A 17,061-nucleotide genomic window follows, 5' to 3' on the forward strand; every position below is an offset into this window, starting at 1 on the left:
GAGAAAGCAAAGGAGGAAGTGTGAAAAACCTACTTGCTCCTCGGCTTTACTTGAAGAAACTTTATGTTTTCTCATTCAGGTATTGAGATAACTTTGTCCTTCTTTCATACTACCATTGTCTGCAAAGGGGAACAAGTTATTCTTCCAGCTGTCAAGCCCTGACCAACTTGCCATACCTGGGGGAATGGCTGTGGGATGGCTACGGGAACAGTGTGAGCCCAGTGGATGGCTGCCCAGGTGCTCCCAATGGCTGCCTCCTTCTCCAGACCAGCATGCCCCATTTCTCAACAGCTGACTGGTGCCAACTGCAAAACAGCCAGAACAGCTGACTGGTGCCAACTGCAAAACAGCTGGAACAGCTGACTGGTGCCAACGGCAAATCAGCTGGAACAGCTGACTGGCGCCAACTGCAAAACAGCTGGAACAGCTGACTGGCGCCAACTGCAAAAATGCTGGAACAGCTGACTGGCACCAGTTACATCAAAGCAGACCTGGAGGAATGAAGGAAAGAGGACTGTGCACTGCCAGCTGATGGCTATGGGGTTGGACTGGGCCATGAGCATGGTTATGGCTATTTACAGCCCCAGGAGGGGATAGTTCCCAGCGCTTATTTTCCATCTATCTATGGACCTCGGCCATTAAACCTGTATCTACTTGTTTGGCTCTGCGTTTCCATGGCTGGGCTATGGATGGGTGAGACTAACTCAACAATAAGGAGTAGTGGACTTCAGAATTGCTGCTCCTGTATAGAACAGTACATAGTATGCTATTCGTTTCTTCTTTGTTTTCCCATTGTTTTTTCTTTTCTTTTCTCCTATTGCGCAAGATGGCAGCAGTGTCTAACAAATGGACATTCTCCACTTTACAAAACTAAAACTCTGGTTTCATCCATTAGTCTGAGGGTTTCCTCTGCTGCTTCCGAACTACCACTCAACAGGTCCCTGAAGACCTTCCTTCCCCAAGAGACCTTCTATATCTTTTCTATCAGCTCCGAGACACAGTTATCTCCCTTTCTTCCTTTTTCATTGTCAGACCAAGCTTGATACATTTGAAACAGTTCCTCTTTCTTGGTTCACTGCCTGCCCTCCTTATTCATTCATAATTAGGGTTGGGGATGAAAGAAACATGCAGAGAAATATACTTGAATGGAAGAATTATGAGCATGTGTAATGAAATTCATAATAATTGATGAAATCTGTACAATCGCGGAGTTAAAACTCAACCTAATGAAGAACACCTCACAGGATTCCAATACGATTTTTGGTTCCAACTTGAATGTATTCATATAATTCAACAGTGAATTTCAAATTGTGCCTTATGGCCTGCTCTGCCCTGTTGAATTCAGTTTCTTCAAAATAAGATGGTAAGAGTAATAATTGTAGAAAAAAAATATTCTGAATTTAGGTGCCCCCTCTTTTTAACGTTTGGTCTCTAAGAACTGGACCTCATTTGTTAACCATGTGTGAAATGTATATACAAAGAAATGCAGTACACAAGTAATTGCAATGTGGAGGTTCTTTTATCCCTAGTGATATGCAAATTGAGACAAAATTTCCCCCTAAAAATAGTCAGTTGGTTTTGCTTCTCAGGCTACACCCATCAACAAAAGTTTTGCACTTTCCCAAATCCTTTCCCATCAATTCCTCTGCAATCATTAGAAGCAGCAGAAATGATCCTGTGGTTAATTTCGGTATCCTTACTAGCAGGCCTCAGAGGTAATTGTTTCCTCCCTATCCCATTTTTTCCCCCATTTTAATTCTTGTCTACGGAAAAGCTCACTGAAGTTCCATTCATTTTAGGTGTCCATTCTCAGGCCCAGTTGGTGGAGTCTGGAGGGGATGTGAGAAGACCTGGGGATGGTTTAGTGGTTTAGTGGTTTATTAACATTTGTAGGCCGCCCTTTTCCCTGAGGGGACTCAGGGCGGCTCACAGAAAACCAGGGAGAGGGGAATACAATATTAAGACAACAACATATAATAAAAATAGTAAGCAACATTCATTCATCATTCGGGCGGGGTAGCAATTCTTATCCCCAGGCCTGACGGGCGAGCCAGTTCTTCAAGGCTATGCGGAAGGCCTGGACGGTGGAGAGGGTACGAATCTCCACGGGGAGCTCGTTCCAAAGGGTCGGGGCTACTGCTGAGAAGGCCCTCCTCCTTGTAGTTGCCAGCCGACACTGGCTGGCCGATGGAATGCGGAGGCATTTCATTACTTTCCCTCAGCCTCTCCTGCCAAGCCTCTGGATTAACTTTCGGCGAGTATGGGATGCACTGGGTGAGACAGGCTCCCGGGAAACTACCGGAATGGGTTGCACATATTTATTATGATTCCAGTAAAATGTTCTACTCAGACAAAGTGAAGGGATGCTTCACCGTCTCCAGGGACAATGCCAAAGCCAGCTGTATCTGCAAATGAACAGGCTCAAAGCTGAAGACACGGCTGTCCTATTACTGTACCGCACGCACAGTGAGAGGAAGCAAAGCAAAAACTTCCCATTCACACAGCAAGGAGAATTCAGAATTGTAACATTGTGGTCCATGCCTCCCTTGGTCATTTTGGCCACCAGGGGGCACTATTTCACACTGATGTTGGGGTGGGGGAGGGTATAGAAGTCAAACCGAAGAAATCGAGGTTTTACATCTCATATACTTGGAAATTCACTCAATTGGTCTCAAGGGAATGTCACATCTCAAGAGACCACAGTTTCTCCCATAATGCCATGTTCTGAATAGAGTGCTTTTGTGATTATAGCTCTCTGAAATCTTTGCCAACCAGGAAATGTCCTATTCGTTCTTTGACTACTGAGAGAGTATCCGATATGACGTTATGATGTCATTGCTTTGATATTGACTTTGCAATTTGGTCGGAACCACCAATTCTCTGCCTTACAGAATATGATTTTTTTCCTTAATCCGTATGGTGTTACTGTCACTTTCTTCAAAACCTTTGAAAAAATTGATTTGAAACATTTGAAAAAATTGATTAAGGAAACAATGTCCTTAACATCTCTTTATTTTTTTAAAAAAACAATCTTAGTCATTATTTTCTGTTGTTTAGGATCACTCAATAATGTAAGGCAAAGTTCTTTGAATTCACAATAGTAGTATAGCCTTGTTTGGAGTATCTCCGTTGGGAGACAGAAAGTAGTGCAGCAGAATGTACAGCTAGAGAGAAAGAATGTTGCTAGTAGAAACACACAAATAGAATTTCAGACACTGCTAGTGAAAACAAGTAGCTTTACTGCTGATAATTGCTTCACAAGCAGTGATAGTAGATATTAGTCCAAACACAATTCAAAGAACAAACAATAGCTTACAGTCGCAGTTCTCATTCCAGTCATCAAGTTATCAAGCATAGGACAAGCAGAGAGAGTGAGCTCTCTTGACTCCTTCTTATAGTAAAGTTAATTTCACCTGATAAGTACATCCACTCATTTAAAGCAACAACGACCATTTGTTGTATGTATGTATGTATGTATGTATGTGTGTGTGGATGTATACACACACACCACACACATACATACAAACACACACACACACACTGCCTACCCAACACTAGAAGTACACTCCCAACAAGCCTTAATTGTCATTGTACAAAATAAATACAATGAAATTGGTTTTAGCCTCACTTGTGCAATCCATGATAACAAATCCAAACAACATAATAGTATAAAGAATAATCCCAATGCAAGTATTAGAGAAAAAGAAAAAGAAAACCCTAGTCATATGTTTTTTGCGTGTTGTGTGTTTGTGTGTTTGTGTGTGTGATTGTGGTTGTGTTTAAGAGTCTGACAGCCCAAGGCTAGAAAGTATTTTTAAAAGCTATTTGGCTATGCCTTGATGTCTTCTTCCATATGCGAAGAGACACTGACCAGGGTGTGAATCATAATCAATACATATAAAAATAAAAAGCTTCATCTTGATTGTTGTTAACTTTTGCATCATTTTGCAATCACCTTTATAAGATATTTATAAGACATTCAATGAAATTTTGTGGAGATTGAGGGACCACTTTGAGATTCAGATGTCTACGTATAATTAACAATCAATTACAAATAGTTACTCATGATCTGTTTTGCATTTTTATTTTTGGTATTTTTCAACAGAACAATGCCAAGGACACAATTGTGGAACTAATACTCTGAACTCAGATGGACCATCTTTTCGTGGTTGGTCTCTAACAAGACTATTTAAGGAATTTTCAGCACATTTTTCTCTGTCTCTCACCACTGAACCCTTTCTTGAAGTGAGAAGTCATGTTAGATCTTGCTTTATTTTCTCCAGTGTAATCTGTCCTTCCCTCTGTCAGGTAATGAGATTTAATAGCTGCCAACTGATGTAAGATGGTAATCTGTAAACTGATTCAATGTAAGGCTGATGCAATGTGGTGTCTATATATATATAGGGCAAATAATTGGTGTTTTAGATGTGAAACTGAGGTCCAAGTTCTATTAAGGACTGAGACGCATTCCTTGACTGACTGATTTAAGCCACTCTACTCATTCCCAAAGCACCATCCCTCATTTCACCATTCATATTACTTTGAGGATAGGAAACATCAATCAAAGATCAACTTCTGGGCTAGGACTGACTGATGGATGCAACCTATATTCTTATAAACTGGTTTGGGTTTCCACGTGAAACCCAGATGCAAATGAGGTCACTGAGCTGTTTCTCCTTTAAATAATCACAATCTCACCAAGGAGCATAGCAGACCCAAAGGTGTCATCTCCATAAAGAAAGGGTGGACTTCTCACTGCCCAATGGATCTTGCTATTCTTATTCTTTGCTTAGTAGCCATTCCTGTGTGTGAGTATATTCCAGATGGAGATGAAGAATAAGATAAAACAAAAGCAGAGTTGTGTTCTAATTCCTGATTTTTCATTCATTTAGATGTCCACTCCACTGTCCAACTTGTGGAATCTGGGCCAGGAATAGTGAGCCCTGGAGGATCCTTCAAATACGTGCAAAGTGACGGGTGATTCCATCAAGAACGTGTACTGGGATTGGATCCGCCAGGCTCCAGGAAAAGGATTGGAATGGGTGGGCCGGATAGACTGGGCTAGTAATAACTGGAGGACATCCTATGCCTCATCCCTCCAAAGCCGAACAACCCTGACAGCCGATTCCTCCCGCAATGAGTATTATTTGACAATGAGTTCCCTGACAGCTGCAGACTCAGCCACATATTACTGTGCACGAGATCCACAGTGAGTGAAAGCAAAGGAGGAAGTGTGAAAAACTACTTGCTTCTTGGTCTTTGCTTGAGGAAACTTTATGTTTTCTCATTCAGGGATTGAGATAACTTTGTCCTTCTTTCAGACTACCATTGTCTGCAAAGGGGAACAAGTTATTCTTCTAGCTGTCAAGCCCTGTCTGGGTTGCTATACCTGGTGGGAGGGGGAGCTGTGGAAATGATTGTGGGATGGCTGTGGGAACAGCTGACTGGTGCCAACTGCAAAACAGCTGGAACAGCTGACTGGCACCAGTTACATCAAAACAGACCTGGAGGAATGAAGGAAAGAGGACTCTGCACTGCCAGATGCTGGCTATGGGATGGGATGGGCCATGGGCCGTGGTTATGGTTATTTAAAGCCCTGGGAGGCAATAGCTCCCAGTGCAGACTTTGCACCTATCAAGGTTTATTCAAGCCAGACCTCGGCCATTAAACTTTATCTGCTGGTTTGTGTCTGTGTTGTTGAAAGCTTATTTGGTTCTGCGTTCCCTTGGCTGGGCTACAGATGAGTGAGACAACTGGGAGTAGGGGACTTCATAGCTGCTGCTCCTGTTCAGAACAGCACATAGTATGCTATTCGCTTCTTTCTTTTCCCATTCTTTTTTCCCCTTTTCTCATATTGTGCAAGATGGCAGCAGTGTCTAACAATGGGCATTCTCTACTTTATAAAAATAAAACTGTGGTTTCGTCCGTTAGCCTGAGGGTTTCCTCTGCTGCCTTCCGAACTATCACTCAACAGGTCCCTGAAGACCTTCCTTCCCAAGAGACCTTCTATAACTCTTTCTATAAGCTCTGAGAGCACAGTTATCTCCCTTTCTTCCTTTTCCATTGTCAGACCAAGCTTGATACTTGAAACAGTTCCTCTTTCTTGGTTCCACTGCCTGTCCTCTTTATTCATGCATAATTAGGGTTGGGGATGAAAGAAACATGCAGAAAAATATACTTCAATGTAAGAATACAACATGTGTATTGGGGATATTTGCACAGAGAATTCCAATGTTGAAGGAAGAGAGGGGATGAAGGGAAAGAAAGAGAAGGGAATGGAAGGGGGAAGGAGGGGGAAGAAGGAGGAAGAAATAAATAAATAGGTAGAAGAAAGATAGAAAGATAGAAAGAAAAAAGGGAACAGGAGGGGAAGGAAGGAGGGGAGGAGAGAGAAGGAAGAAAAAAAAGAAAGGAATAAAGAAGGAAAAGAAAGAAAGGAAAAAAGCAAGAAAGACGAAAGAAGAAAGAAAGAAGAAAGAAAGAAAGAAAGAAAGAAAGAAAGAAAGACAAAAGCGGGGGAGTAGGAAAGGGACAGGAGGGGAAGGAAGGTTGGAGGGGGAGGAAGAGAAAAAGAAAGAAAAAAAGGAAGGAAAAGAAAGAAAGGAAAAAGAAAAAGAAAGAAAGATGATAGATAGATGATAGATAGATAGATAGATAGATAGATAGATAGATAGATAGATAAGAGGAGATAGATACATGAAAGAAAGAAAAGAAAGAAAGAAAGAGGGGAGGGAGGGGGGGAGGGAGGAAGTGAATAGGAAAGGAAAGAAGGAGGGAGGGGAGAGGAAGAGAAAAAAGAAGGAAAGGAAGGAAAGAAGGTAGGAAGGAAAAAAGGAAGATAAGGAAGGGAAAGAAAAAGAAGGGATGGGGAAGGAAAGGAAAGGAAAGGAAAGGAAGGTCAATGCTTGAAAAGGAAGGGGACATTAAGGGAGGAATGGCAAGGAAAATGAAGAAAAGGGCAGGGGTGAGGGAAACATAGGGTAGGTTAGGGAAGGGAAAGGGAAAATGTACCATCCTATTTCTATGCAGAGGAAGGGAAATTGTTGTTCTACCTATGAAAACAACCACCACAAAATGGTTACCAGCTATTTCCATTTCTACTATGAAAAATACTAGAGCAATAGATACTAGTTATCTGCCAGCTCTAATATTCCCCAGGTGCTCAGATGATGCCTCAAGTTGAACTTTCAAGATATGACTTTCCTTCTTACAAAAGCAACTTCACATATTTCTTAAGATTTTAAAAAATGTAATTGGGGATTTTTAAGCCTCTCTTCAGTGAGGGATGAAGACACTCTAGAAGGTCAAAGTGGCCTGTGTCTCTTTTATGCTGAGGGCTTATGTAAATTCAATGACAACCTTCCTGTTCAATGGAACCATATCATCCTCCTCTCCTGCGGCACTCAACATCTTAAAGGTTTGAGTGCTTGTCTGAGTGTTTTCCCCATCAGGAAGAAACGTGCAACTTTTGAGCAAGGGAAAATGACACTCTGGCCTAAACTCATGTCCTTGTTAGTGGTCCTCGAAGGTATCATTTTCCCCTCCAAAGAGTGAGGTTATCCTTCAATGTCTGGTGTTTATCTGCAGGAGGTCTTATTAAACAATGTTTTTTTTCCCCCAGGTGTCCAATCTCAGGCCCAATTAATGGAATCTGGAGGGGATGTGAGAGGACCTGGAGAGTCCCTCCGCCTATCCTGCCAAGCCTCTGGATTTTACTTTGGTGGCTCCAACATGGGCTGGGTGAGGCAGGCTCCAGGGAAAGGCCTGGAATGGGTTTTGCATTCATGTACCCTGATTCCACTAAAATATTCTATTCAGACAAAGTCAAGGGATCCTTCACCATCTCCAGGGACAATGGCAAAAGACAGCTGTATCTACAAATGAATAGCCTCAAACTGGAGGACACAGCTGTCTATTACTGTGGGAGAAACACAGTGAGAGGAAACAAAACAAAAACCTTCCACATCTGAGAGAATTTTTCTGAGTTCACTCAATAACCAGAGCTTGAACTGATGTGTCTCTGTTGTGAAGAATCACACAAAAGCATCATAAACATTGATTTTCTGAAAAAGATCTGATTTGCAGCTTTTGCAAAATAACATTTTCCTTCCTCTTTTCAAAACCTGCATCCCTTTCTATATCAAAAGAGCTGGTTTGGTCCTGTGGTTAAGGCACCAGGCTAGAAGGGTTGCTGAGTTCTAGTACAGCCTTAGCATGAAAGGGATGTGGCTGATTTTGGGCTAACTCTCCTCACAGGTTGTTGTTGTTGTTGTTGTGGGGAAAAGAGGAGGAGGAAAGTGTGTTGGACATGTTCATTGCCATTGGAGTGTTTCGCAAAAAATCATAAAGGCAAGATATAAATCAATCAAATAAAAGAGAAGTTTGAACACATTATCATGATGGTTTTACAATTTGCTCATTACCGAAAAATCATTTTCATAATAGAGGCTCAACAATATCTGCAAGTTGAAAGCAGAGACTGATAGGTTCATCCTAAAATGATGAAAATTCAATTTTTGTGTTGAATGATATATGATCTTGATGTCAACCTTGAAGCTGGCCTCACTGTGGCCATTTTTGGGGCTTCAGTGTTGTCACATTGGAGCTGAGAGATAGGGACGGCGGAGTAGAGACAGCTGGAGGTTTTCTAGCCAAAACAAAATAGTTTCTCTCCTGTGAACCAAGGACATTCCAACATCTGGCTGGAGAGAGGAGGAGAAGGAGGAGAAGGAGGAGAAGGAGGAGAAGGAGGAGGAGGAGGAGGAGGAGGAGGAGGAGAGGAGGAGGAGGAGGAGGAAAGTAACCAGGCAACTGGCCAACACCTAGATTGGAAATGAGACTTCTTGTTTGAGGGAAAGGAAAACTTTCACTTTTTAATTAGGTGACAACCGTGGGAATTCTCAGAGTTGGTTTTCTCCAAACTGTGCCAATACAATATCACCAAATGAAACTGTTCTTTGAGGAATCCACCTGCCTCGAAGTTCTGTTTGCTATGGGTATATTACTTGGAATGTTGACACTTAAATTTTCAAGCTATCAGTTTACATCTTCCAAAATCAACCTGCTGTTTAAGGATTCAAAAATTGATTCTTGATTGACGTTGAGATTTTTTTTCTCAGCCTTTGAAAAGCATGTCTGCAAGAACGTTGAAGAAACTTGGAAGCCTGTGACTCTTTTATCCTGAGGTCTTTGTCAATTTAGTTACAACGTCCTGTTCAAGGGATCCATATCACCCTGGTTTCCTGCTACACCCCCAAAATATAAATGTTGAGTGTTTATCTGGATATTTTCCCATCAGTATTAATCATCCAATCTGTTCTATGAGCAAAATGGCATTGTGGCTAATCTCCTGTCCTTGCTGATAGCAATAGCAATAGCAGTTATAGTTGTTTATAGTTTATAGTTTATTAACATTTATAGGCCGCCCTTTTCCCTAAGGGGACTCAGGGCGGCTCACATAAAATCAGGAAGGGGAATACAAACAATAACGTAGACACACATAAGTAAAAATAATAGGCAACATTCATTCATCATTCGGGAGGGGCGGCTATCTTTGTCCCCAGGCCTGACGGGCTAGCCAGGTCTTAAGGGCTATGCGGAAGGCCTGGACGGTGGTGAGAGTACGAATCTCCACGGGGAGCTCGTTCCAAAGGGTCGGAGCTACTACTGAAAAGGCCCTCCTCCTTGTAGTTGCCAGCCGGCACTGGCTTGCAGATGGAATTCGGAGGAGGCCTAATCTATGAGATCTAATTGGTCGCAGGGAGGTAGTTGGCAGAAGGCGGTCTCTCAAGTACGCAGATCCACTACCATGAAGGGCTTTATGGGTGACTAATAGCACCTTGAAGCGCACCCGGAGATCGACAGGTAGCCAGCGCAGCTCGCGGAGGATAGGTGTTATGTGGTGAACCGAGGTGCACCCACAATCACTCGCGTGGCCGCGTTCTGGACTAGCTGAAGTCGCCGGATGCTCTTCAAGGGCAGCCCCATGTAGAGCACATTGCAGTATTCCAGCCTAGAGGTCACAAGGGCCCGAGTGACTGTTGTGAGAGCCTCCCGATTCAGGTAGGGTCGCAACTGGCGCACCAGGCGAACCTGGGCAAATGCCCCCCTGGTCACAGCCGTCAGGTGGTGGTCAAAGGATAGCTGTGGATCCAGGAGGACTCCCAAGTTGCGAACCCTCTCTGAGGGGTGTAAAATTTGACCCCCCTGCCTGAGTGATGGAATATTGGTCGAATCTTTGGGAGGGAAGCACAACAGCCACTCGGTCTTTTCTGGGTTGAGTACAAGCTTGTTAGCCCTCATCCAGTCCATAACGGCCTCAAGGCCTCGGTTCATCACGTCTGCCGCTTCATTGAGTTGGCACGGGGTGGACAGATACAACTGTGTATCGTCCGCATATTGATGGTATCATCCCGTGCCTGCGGATGATCTCTCCCAGCGGTTTCATGTAGATGTTGAATAGTAGGGGGGATAAGACCGAACCCTGAGGCACCCCATATGTTAGGGGCCTAGGGGTCGATCTCTGCCCCCCCACTAACACCGACTGCGACCTGTCCGAGAGGTAGGAGGAGAACCACCACAACACGGTGCCTCCCACTCCCACCTCCCGCGTCGTCGCAGAAGGATACCATGGTCGATGGTATCGAAAGCCGCTGAGAGGTCAAGGAGAACCAGGATGGAGGGATGTCCTCCATCTCTGGCTCTCCAAAGATCATCGGTCAATGCGACCAAAGCGGTTTCTGTGCTGTAACCAGGTCTGAAGCCTGACTGGAAGGAGTCAAGATAGCTTGCTTCCTCCAAGGACCGCTGGAGCTGGAAGGCCACCACCTTCTCAACAACCTTCCCAAGAAAGGGAAGGTTGGAGACTGGGCGATAGTTATTAAGAACAGCTGGATCCAGAGATGGCTTCTTCAGGAGGGGTCTCACCACCGCCGCTTTTAACGCGGCGGGGAAGTTCCCCTCCCGAAGAGAGGCAGTAACAACCACCTGGATCCAGCCTCGTGTCACCTCACTGCTGTTAGTAACCAGCCATGAGGGACACGGGTCCAGTACACAGGTGGAGGCACTTACAGCCCTCATGGCCTTGTCCACATCCCCGGGGGCAACATCCTGAAACTCAACCCAGAGGTGGTCTACTTCATCCTCTTGTGCCTCGGCTGGAACTGCAGAGATAGAGTCCAAGTCCGACCGAAACCGAGCAATTTTGTCCGCTAAGAATTGGGCATAATCCTCAGCTCTGCCCTGCAAGGGTTCCCCCGCTTCCTCTTATTTAGTAGGGAGCGGGTTATCCTAAACAGGGCGGCTGGGCGGGACTCAGCGGACGCAACCAAGGTGGCTATATAAGATCTTTTCACTGCCCTAAGCGCCCTGGTGTATTCCTTGGTGCTGGTGGTTACCATTGCTCGGTTCAATTCGGACTTATCGGACCTCCATCGGTGCTCTAGGCATCTCCTCCGGCGCTTCATCTCCCGGAGTTCCTCGGTGAACCTAGGAGGTCTCCGGGATCCGCCGCCTCGGAGGGGCCGTAGTGGCGCAATCCGGTCGAGGGCCTCCGATGCTGCCGAGTGCCAAGCAGCAACCAGAGTCTCTACCGGACTGTGGGCGAGAGTATCAGGAATGACCCCAAGCTCCATCTGGAACCTTAACGGCTCCATAAGTCGCCTGGGGCGGAACCACCTGGTCGGTTCCTCCTCCCTACAGTGGGGGTTTGGTCTCTGGAAGTCAAGCCTCAGTAGGCAGTGGTCTGACCACGACAGGGGTATAATGTCGTTACCCCTCAGACCAAGATCACAAATCCACTGCTCCGAGAGGAATACGAGGTCAAGCATGTGACCCGCTGAATGGGTTGGGCCCCGGATTACTTGGGTCAAGCCCATGGCTGTCATGGAAGCCATGAACTCCTGCGCCCCATCAGAGTTTTCACCGAGCGACGGCAAATTAAAGTCCCCCAGGACCATCAGCCTAGGGAACTCAATTGCCAGCTCGGCTACCGACTCGAGGAGCGATGGGAGGGCTGCTGCAACGCTGTTGGGAGGCAGGTACGTTAACAGCAGACCCACTTGACCCTTGAGGTCCAACTTTATCAGCAGAGACTCACACCCGACAAGCTCCGGAGCAGGGACCCTACAATGAGCTAACGACTCCCGGATAACAATGGCCACACCCCCACCCCTTCCCTGGGCTCTCGGCTGGTGCAGCACCTGAAATCCTTCTGGGCACAGCTCTACAAGGGGGACTCCTCCCTCTGGGCCCAGCCAGGTTTCAGTAATACATGCCAGGTCTGCCCTCTCGTCTAAAATTAAGTCCCGGACGAGAGGAGCTTTATGTACCACAGACCTGGCATTTAGCGACAGCAGCCTGAGTCCAGGGTCCTGACTACTTGCGCCATCTGGTCTCGGAGTGGGACTCATAGGGCCGGAAGGAGGGATCTCTGTAATGTAGCAAACCCTCCTTCCCCGGTAATGGCCTGCCCTAAAGTCCCCGCCATATCTGCCCCTCCCTGTTACGACCGTAATACTCCGACCCTCTCCCGTGTCTCTGGTCCCCTCAACCACCCCCATGGCCCCCGCATCTCCCGGCAGGTCCTCCGAATCATACATACCCATGCACTCCCCCAAACAGTCCCCACGTAAGAGTTAAAACACAGAAAATTACAACAATATAATAGTAAAAAGTGGGACATTCATTCATCTCATACGTATCCCATGCATATCCCATACAAAAGAGAAGAAAAAGATGAAAGAAAAGAAAGAAACTAAATAGATAAATAAGTTAGACTTATATACCGCTTCATAGGGCTTTCAGCCCTCTCTAAGCAGTTTACAGAGTCAGCATATCGCCCCCACAATCTGGGTCCTCATTTTACCCACTTCAGAAGGATGGAAGGATGAGTCAACCCTGAGCCAGTGAGATTTGAACCGCTGAACTGCAGATAACAGTCAGCTGAAGTGGCCTGCAGTACTACACTCTACCCCTGCGCCACCTCGGCTCTCTAATAGTCCTCAGAGGTATAATTTTCACATCCAATCAGATGGGTTATTCCTTTCTTTTTGCAGTTATCTGCAGGAGGTCTTATTAAACAGACTGTCTTTCTAGGTGTCCAATCAGCAATCCAGTTGATGGAGTCTGGAGGGTCTATGAGAAGACCTGGAGGAGGCCCTCTGTCTCACCTGCCAAGCCTCTGGATTCACCTTCCATGACTGTGTTAATCTATGTGCAAAGAAATATCAATAAAACAACGAGGAGACTTTTTTTGAAACTAGTGATATGTAAATCAAAGCACAATTTCCCCTTTAAAAGAGGCAGCTGGTTTTCCTTTGCAAGCTACACCCACAACATTTGTGCACTTCTCCTAATCTTTTTCCATCCATCAGTTCCCATCCAGTCTTTAGAGGGAGCAAAATGATCCTGTGGCTAAACCTGGTGTCCTTTCTAGCATCTCTCGGAGGTAATTCTATCCTCTATTTTAGGTTCTTTACATCTTAATTATTGTATACAGGAGATCACTGAAACCTCTTTCATTTTAGGTGTCCATTCTCAGGTCCAGTTGGTGGAGTCTGGAGGGGATGTGAGAAGACCTGGAGAGTCCCTACGTCTCTCCTGCCAAGGTTCTGGCTTCATCTTTGGGAACTTTGGGATGAACTGGTTTAGACAGGCTCCAGGGAAAGACCTGGAATGGCTTTCACATATCTTTGCTGATTCCCATGAAAAGTTCTACTCAAACAAAGTGAAGGGACGCTTCACCATCTCCAAGGACAACGCCAAAAGCCAGCTATATTTCCAAATGAAAGACCTGAAACCAGAGGATACAGCTGTCTATTATTGTACGAGACACACAGTGAGAGGAACTAAAGCAAAAACTGCCTATTCACATAACAGCTGTGAGAATTTCTTGGAAGACATTAGAATTCTAATCATATGGTACAAGTGTCTTTTGCTCATCTTTGCAGCTGCCAAAAAGCCAATACAGTTCTAGGCTGCCTAAACAGAGGGATAGAATCAAGATCATGTGAATGTTAATATGACTTTATAATGCGTTGATAAGGCCACACTTAGAATACTGCATTCAGTTTTGGTCACCATGAGGTAAAAAGATGTGGAGACTCTATAAAGAGTGCAGAGAAGAGCAACAAAAATGATTAGGGGACTGGAGGCTAAAACATATGAGGAACGGTTGCCAGAACTGGGTATGTCTAGTTTAATGAAAAGAAGGACTAGGGGAGACATGATAGCAGTATTCTAATATCTCAGGGGTTGCCACAAAGAAGAGGGACTCAAACTATTCTCCAAAACACCTGAGGGCAGAACAAGAAGCAATAGAAACTAATCAAGGAGAGAAACAACTTAGAACTGACGAGAAATTTACTGACAGTTAGAACAATTGATCAGTGGAACATCTTGCCTCCAGAAGTTGTGAATGCCCCAACGCTGAAAGTCTTTTAGAAGATGTTGGATAGCCATTTGTCTGAAATGGTGTAGGGTTTCCTGCCTAGGCAAGGGGTTGGACTAGAAGACCTCCAAGGTCTCTTCCAACTCCATTATGCATAATTAAATATTGTGGTTTTTGTCATATTTCCTTGTAGATATTCCCAATATAAATAATTCCACTTTCATAGCTATTTGCTGTTTAGTAATTGTTAGGAATAATCTAACGTTGGGTTGGCAATATAACTCATGTAACAATGTTGTACCTGTTTCTTTAACTCATACTGTAAAATGTGATTGGTTGCTGTTTTCCTCAATTGGCCATAAGAGGGAGCCAGAATGTCTGTTAGCTCTCTGTTTGTTAGATGCTGGGCTGATCTGATCTCAGTGTTTTGGAAGCTGGCTGTTAGAAAGTCCGTGAGCTATTGTAAGTTTTGAAACTGCTAGCAAACTTTGAGTACCAGACTGTTTGTATGATTACTGGTCTATGTTTTTGGATTATCCCTTAACTGAAAGGCATTGATGACTGACTGTCTTATCCGTGTATGACTTGGACTGTTTGATGGACTCTGATACCTCTATTTCCACGAAAGTAAAGCCTATTTAAACTGCAGTGTCTCTGTATGCTGGTTTGTGTGTTCTCCAACACAACTCTCACAATGCTTCGCTGAATGTACTTGTTCTCCCAAGGGAGCTTACCTAACTAATTTCTTTGTGCCATTTTCTTATTCTATTCCAATATTGTTTAGCCTTTGGGCATAGCCACCACATATGATAATACATCCCTTGATTTCGAAAGGACTGAAAAGCTATTTCAAAACCCACCCATGTAGGGACAGGGCAAGGAAAATGTGACTGCACCGAGGAGCTCTTTTAGATCAACCAATATGTAAATTGGGGAACAGATTTCCCCCTTTAAAGCAGCCAGTTTGTTTCCCTTTTCAGGCTACACACACCAGAACAAAGTTTGTGCACTTTCCCCACATCATCTCCTATCCATTCTCCTCCATTCATCAGAGGAGAGCAAGCATGATTCTCTGGCTAAGCATTATGTTTAGTTTACTAGCAACCCTTGGAGGTAATGTTTCCCTCTCTATAGCATTTTTTGTTTGTGTACGTAAGATATGGCACTAAAACATCTTTCTTTCTAGGAGTCCAACCTGAGGTTAGGTTGGTGGAGTCTGGAGGGAAGTGAGAAGACCTGGGGAGTCCCTCCATCTCTCCTGCCAAGCCTCTCGATTCACCTTCAGCAGCTACTACATGGCCTGGTTGAGACAGGCTCCTGGGAAAGGACCGGAATGGTTTGCAGATATTGGTAGATCCTCATCTCCAATTCGTTACTTAGACAAAGTCAAGGGACGCTTCACCATCTCCAGAGATGATTCCCGCAGCCAGTTCTATCTGCAAATGAACAATCTGAAACCAGAGGACACAGCTGTCTATTACTGCGCAAAGAGACACAGTGAAGGAAGTGAATCTGAAGCCCGTCAAGAACTTTCTCTGCCTCTGAGCAGCTTTCCAAATTGTTGCAGTCATACAGGTTTGAATTTGCATATGGGAAAAAAGCAATGGTAGAATTCATTTTTTTACTACTGGTTCTGTGGGTGTGGCTTGGTCAGTGTGGCTTGGGGGGATTGGCAGGGGAAGGATACTGTAAATTTCCATTCCCTCCCTACTCCCTACTCCTTCCCCTTCCTCTTCTCTTCTCCTTCCCTTACACCCCATATCTTGATAACGCAATGATGATTGACATCTGTCTAGTGAAAACTTTGACTCTTCTGTTCTAGGTCCAGTTAGAGAGTTGGCTGGAAAAAAATATAATAATGAATGGCTTGAATATTCCAGTTTCAGTTTCCTTGTTTGCAAAATAATAAATAAATAAATCTGAATTCAGGGGGGAAAAAACCCTCTTGAATGAAATGTAGCCCTTGAGTATCATGGAAGAAGGCAGGAAATGAAACTTTATGATCCTCTTTCTAAACATCCAAACTGCCACACAAACACTGAGGAAACATCTGGGCCTAAAGAATCCCCCTTGGAGAACTAGGAAGATGTGTCCTCACCTCCTCACTTTGGACACTGGGGGGCAATGTTGTCACGTGAAACCCCTTGGCGTATGCGCCCAGTGGGGGTGGGGTAGGGAACAAAACAAGTCTCATTAGTATTGTCTCATTTTGATAGCATATTTTTGATGATATTTCTAGAATAGCTGATTAAAAGGTCCCATGGAAAAAAATGTACATTTCAGGAGGGTATACGAAGCTGAGAATTTTCTTTATATTTAAAATGTTTTACCACTGGTGTTCCTCACCAGAAAAAACTACAGTACCTAAAATCTTCAAATGTTCTTCAGTCTTTCAGGGAAATGCAAACAACATGAAGGGACATTTTATCAAATGTGGTGGATATGCACAATAGCTAAAAGGTATGAATGCAATGTAGTCCAGAGGTAAGAGTAATAGACTGGCACTTAGAAATCTATCTATCTATCTATCATCTATCTATCTATCTATCTATCTATCTATCTATCTATCTATCTATCTATCTATCTATCTATCTATCTATTCCATCCACTCCATCCATCCATCCATCCATCTCTATCTATCTATCTATCTATCTATCTATCTATCTATCTAT

The 17,061-nt window shown here is 44.3% G+C and overlaps 1 protein-coding gene across 1 annotated transcript; it reads left to right on the forward strand.

The window, feature by feature from the left end:
* Positions 1-7,482: 7,482 nt before the first annotated feature.
* On the forward strand, positions 7,483-15,999 carry LOC116521923. Its single transcript, XM_032236554.1, is given in 6 exon segments — positions 7,483-7,528; positions 7,819-7,934; positions 13,499-13,837; positions 15,370-15,502; positions 15,576-15,611; positions 15,614-15,999. Coding segments are annotated over 6 exon segments (1,056 nt in total).
* Positions 16,000-17,061: the final 1,062 nt, after the last annotated feature.

Source organism: Thamnophis elegans, chromosome Z, assembly GCF_009769535.1.
Source record: "Thamnophis elegans isolate rThaEle1 chromosome Z, rThaEle1.pri, whole genome shotgun sequence".
Taxonomy (NCBI): Eukaryota; Metazoa; Chordata; class Lepidosauria; order Squamata; family Colubridae; genus Thamnophis; species Thamnophis elegans.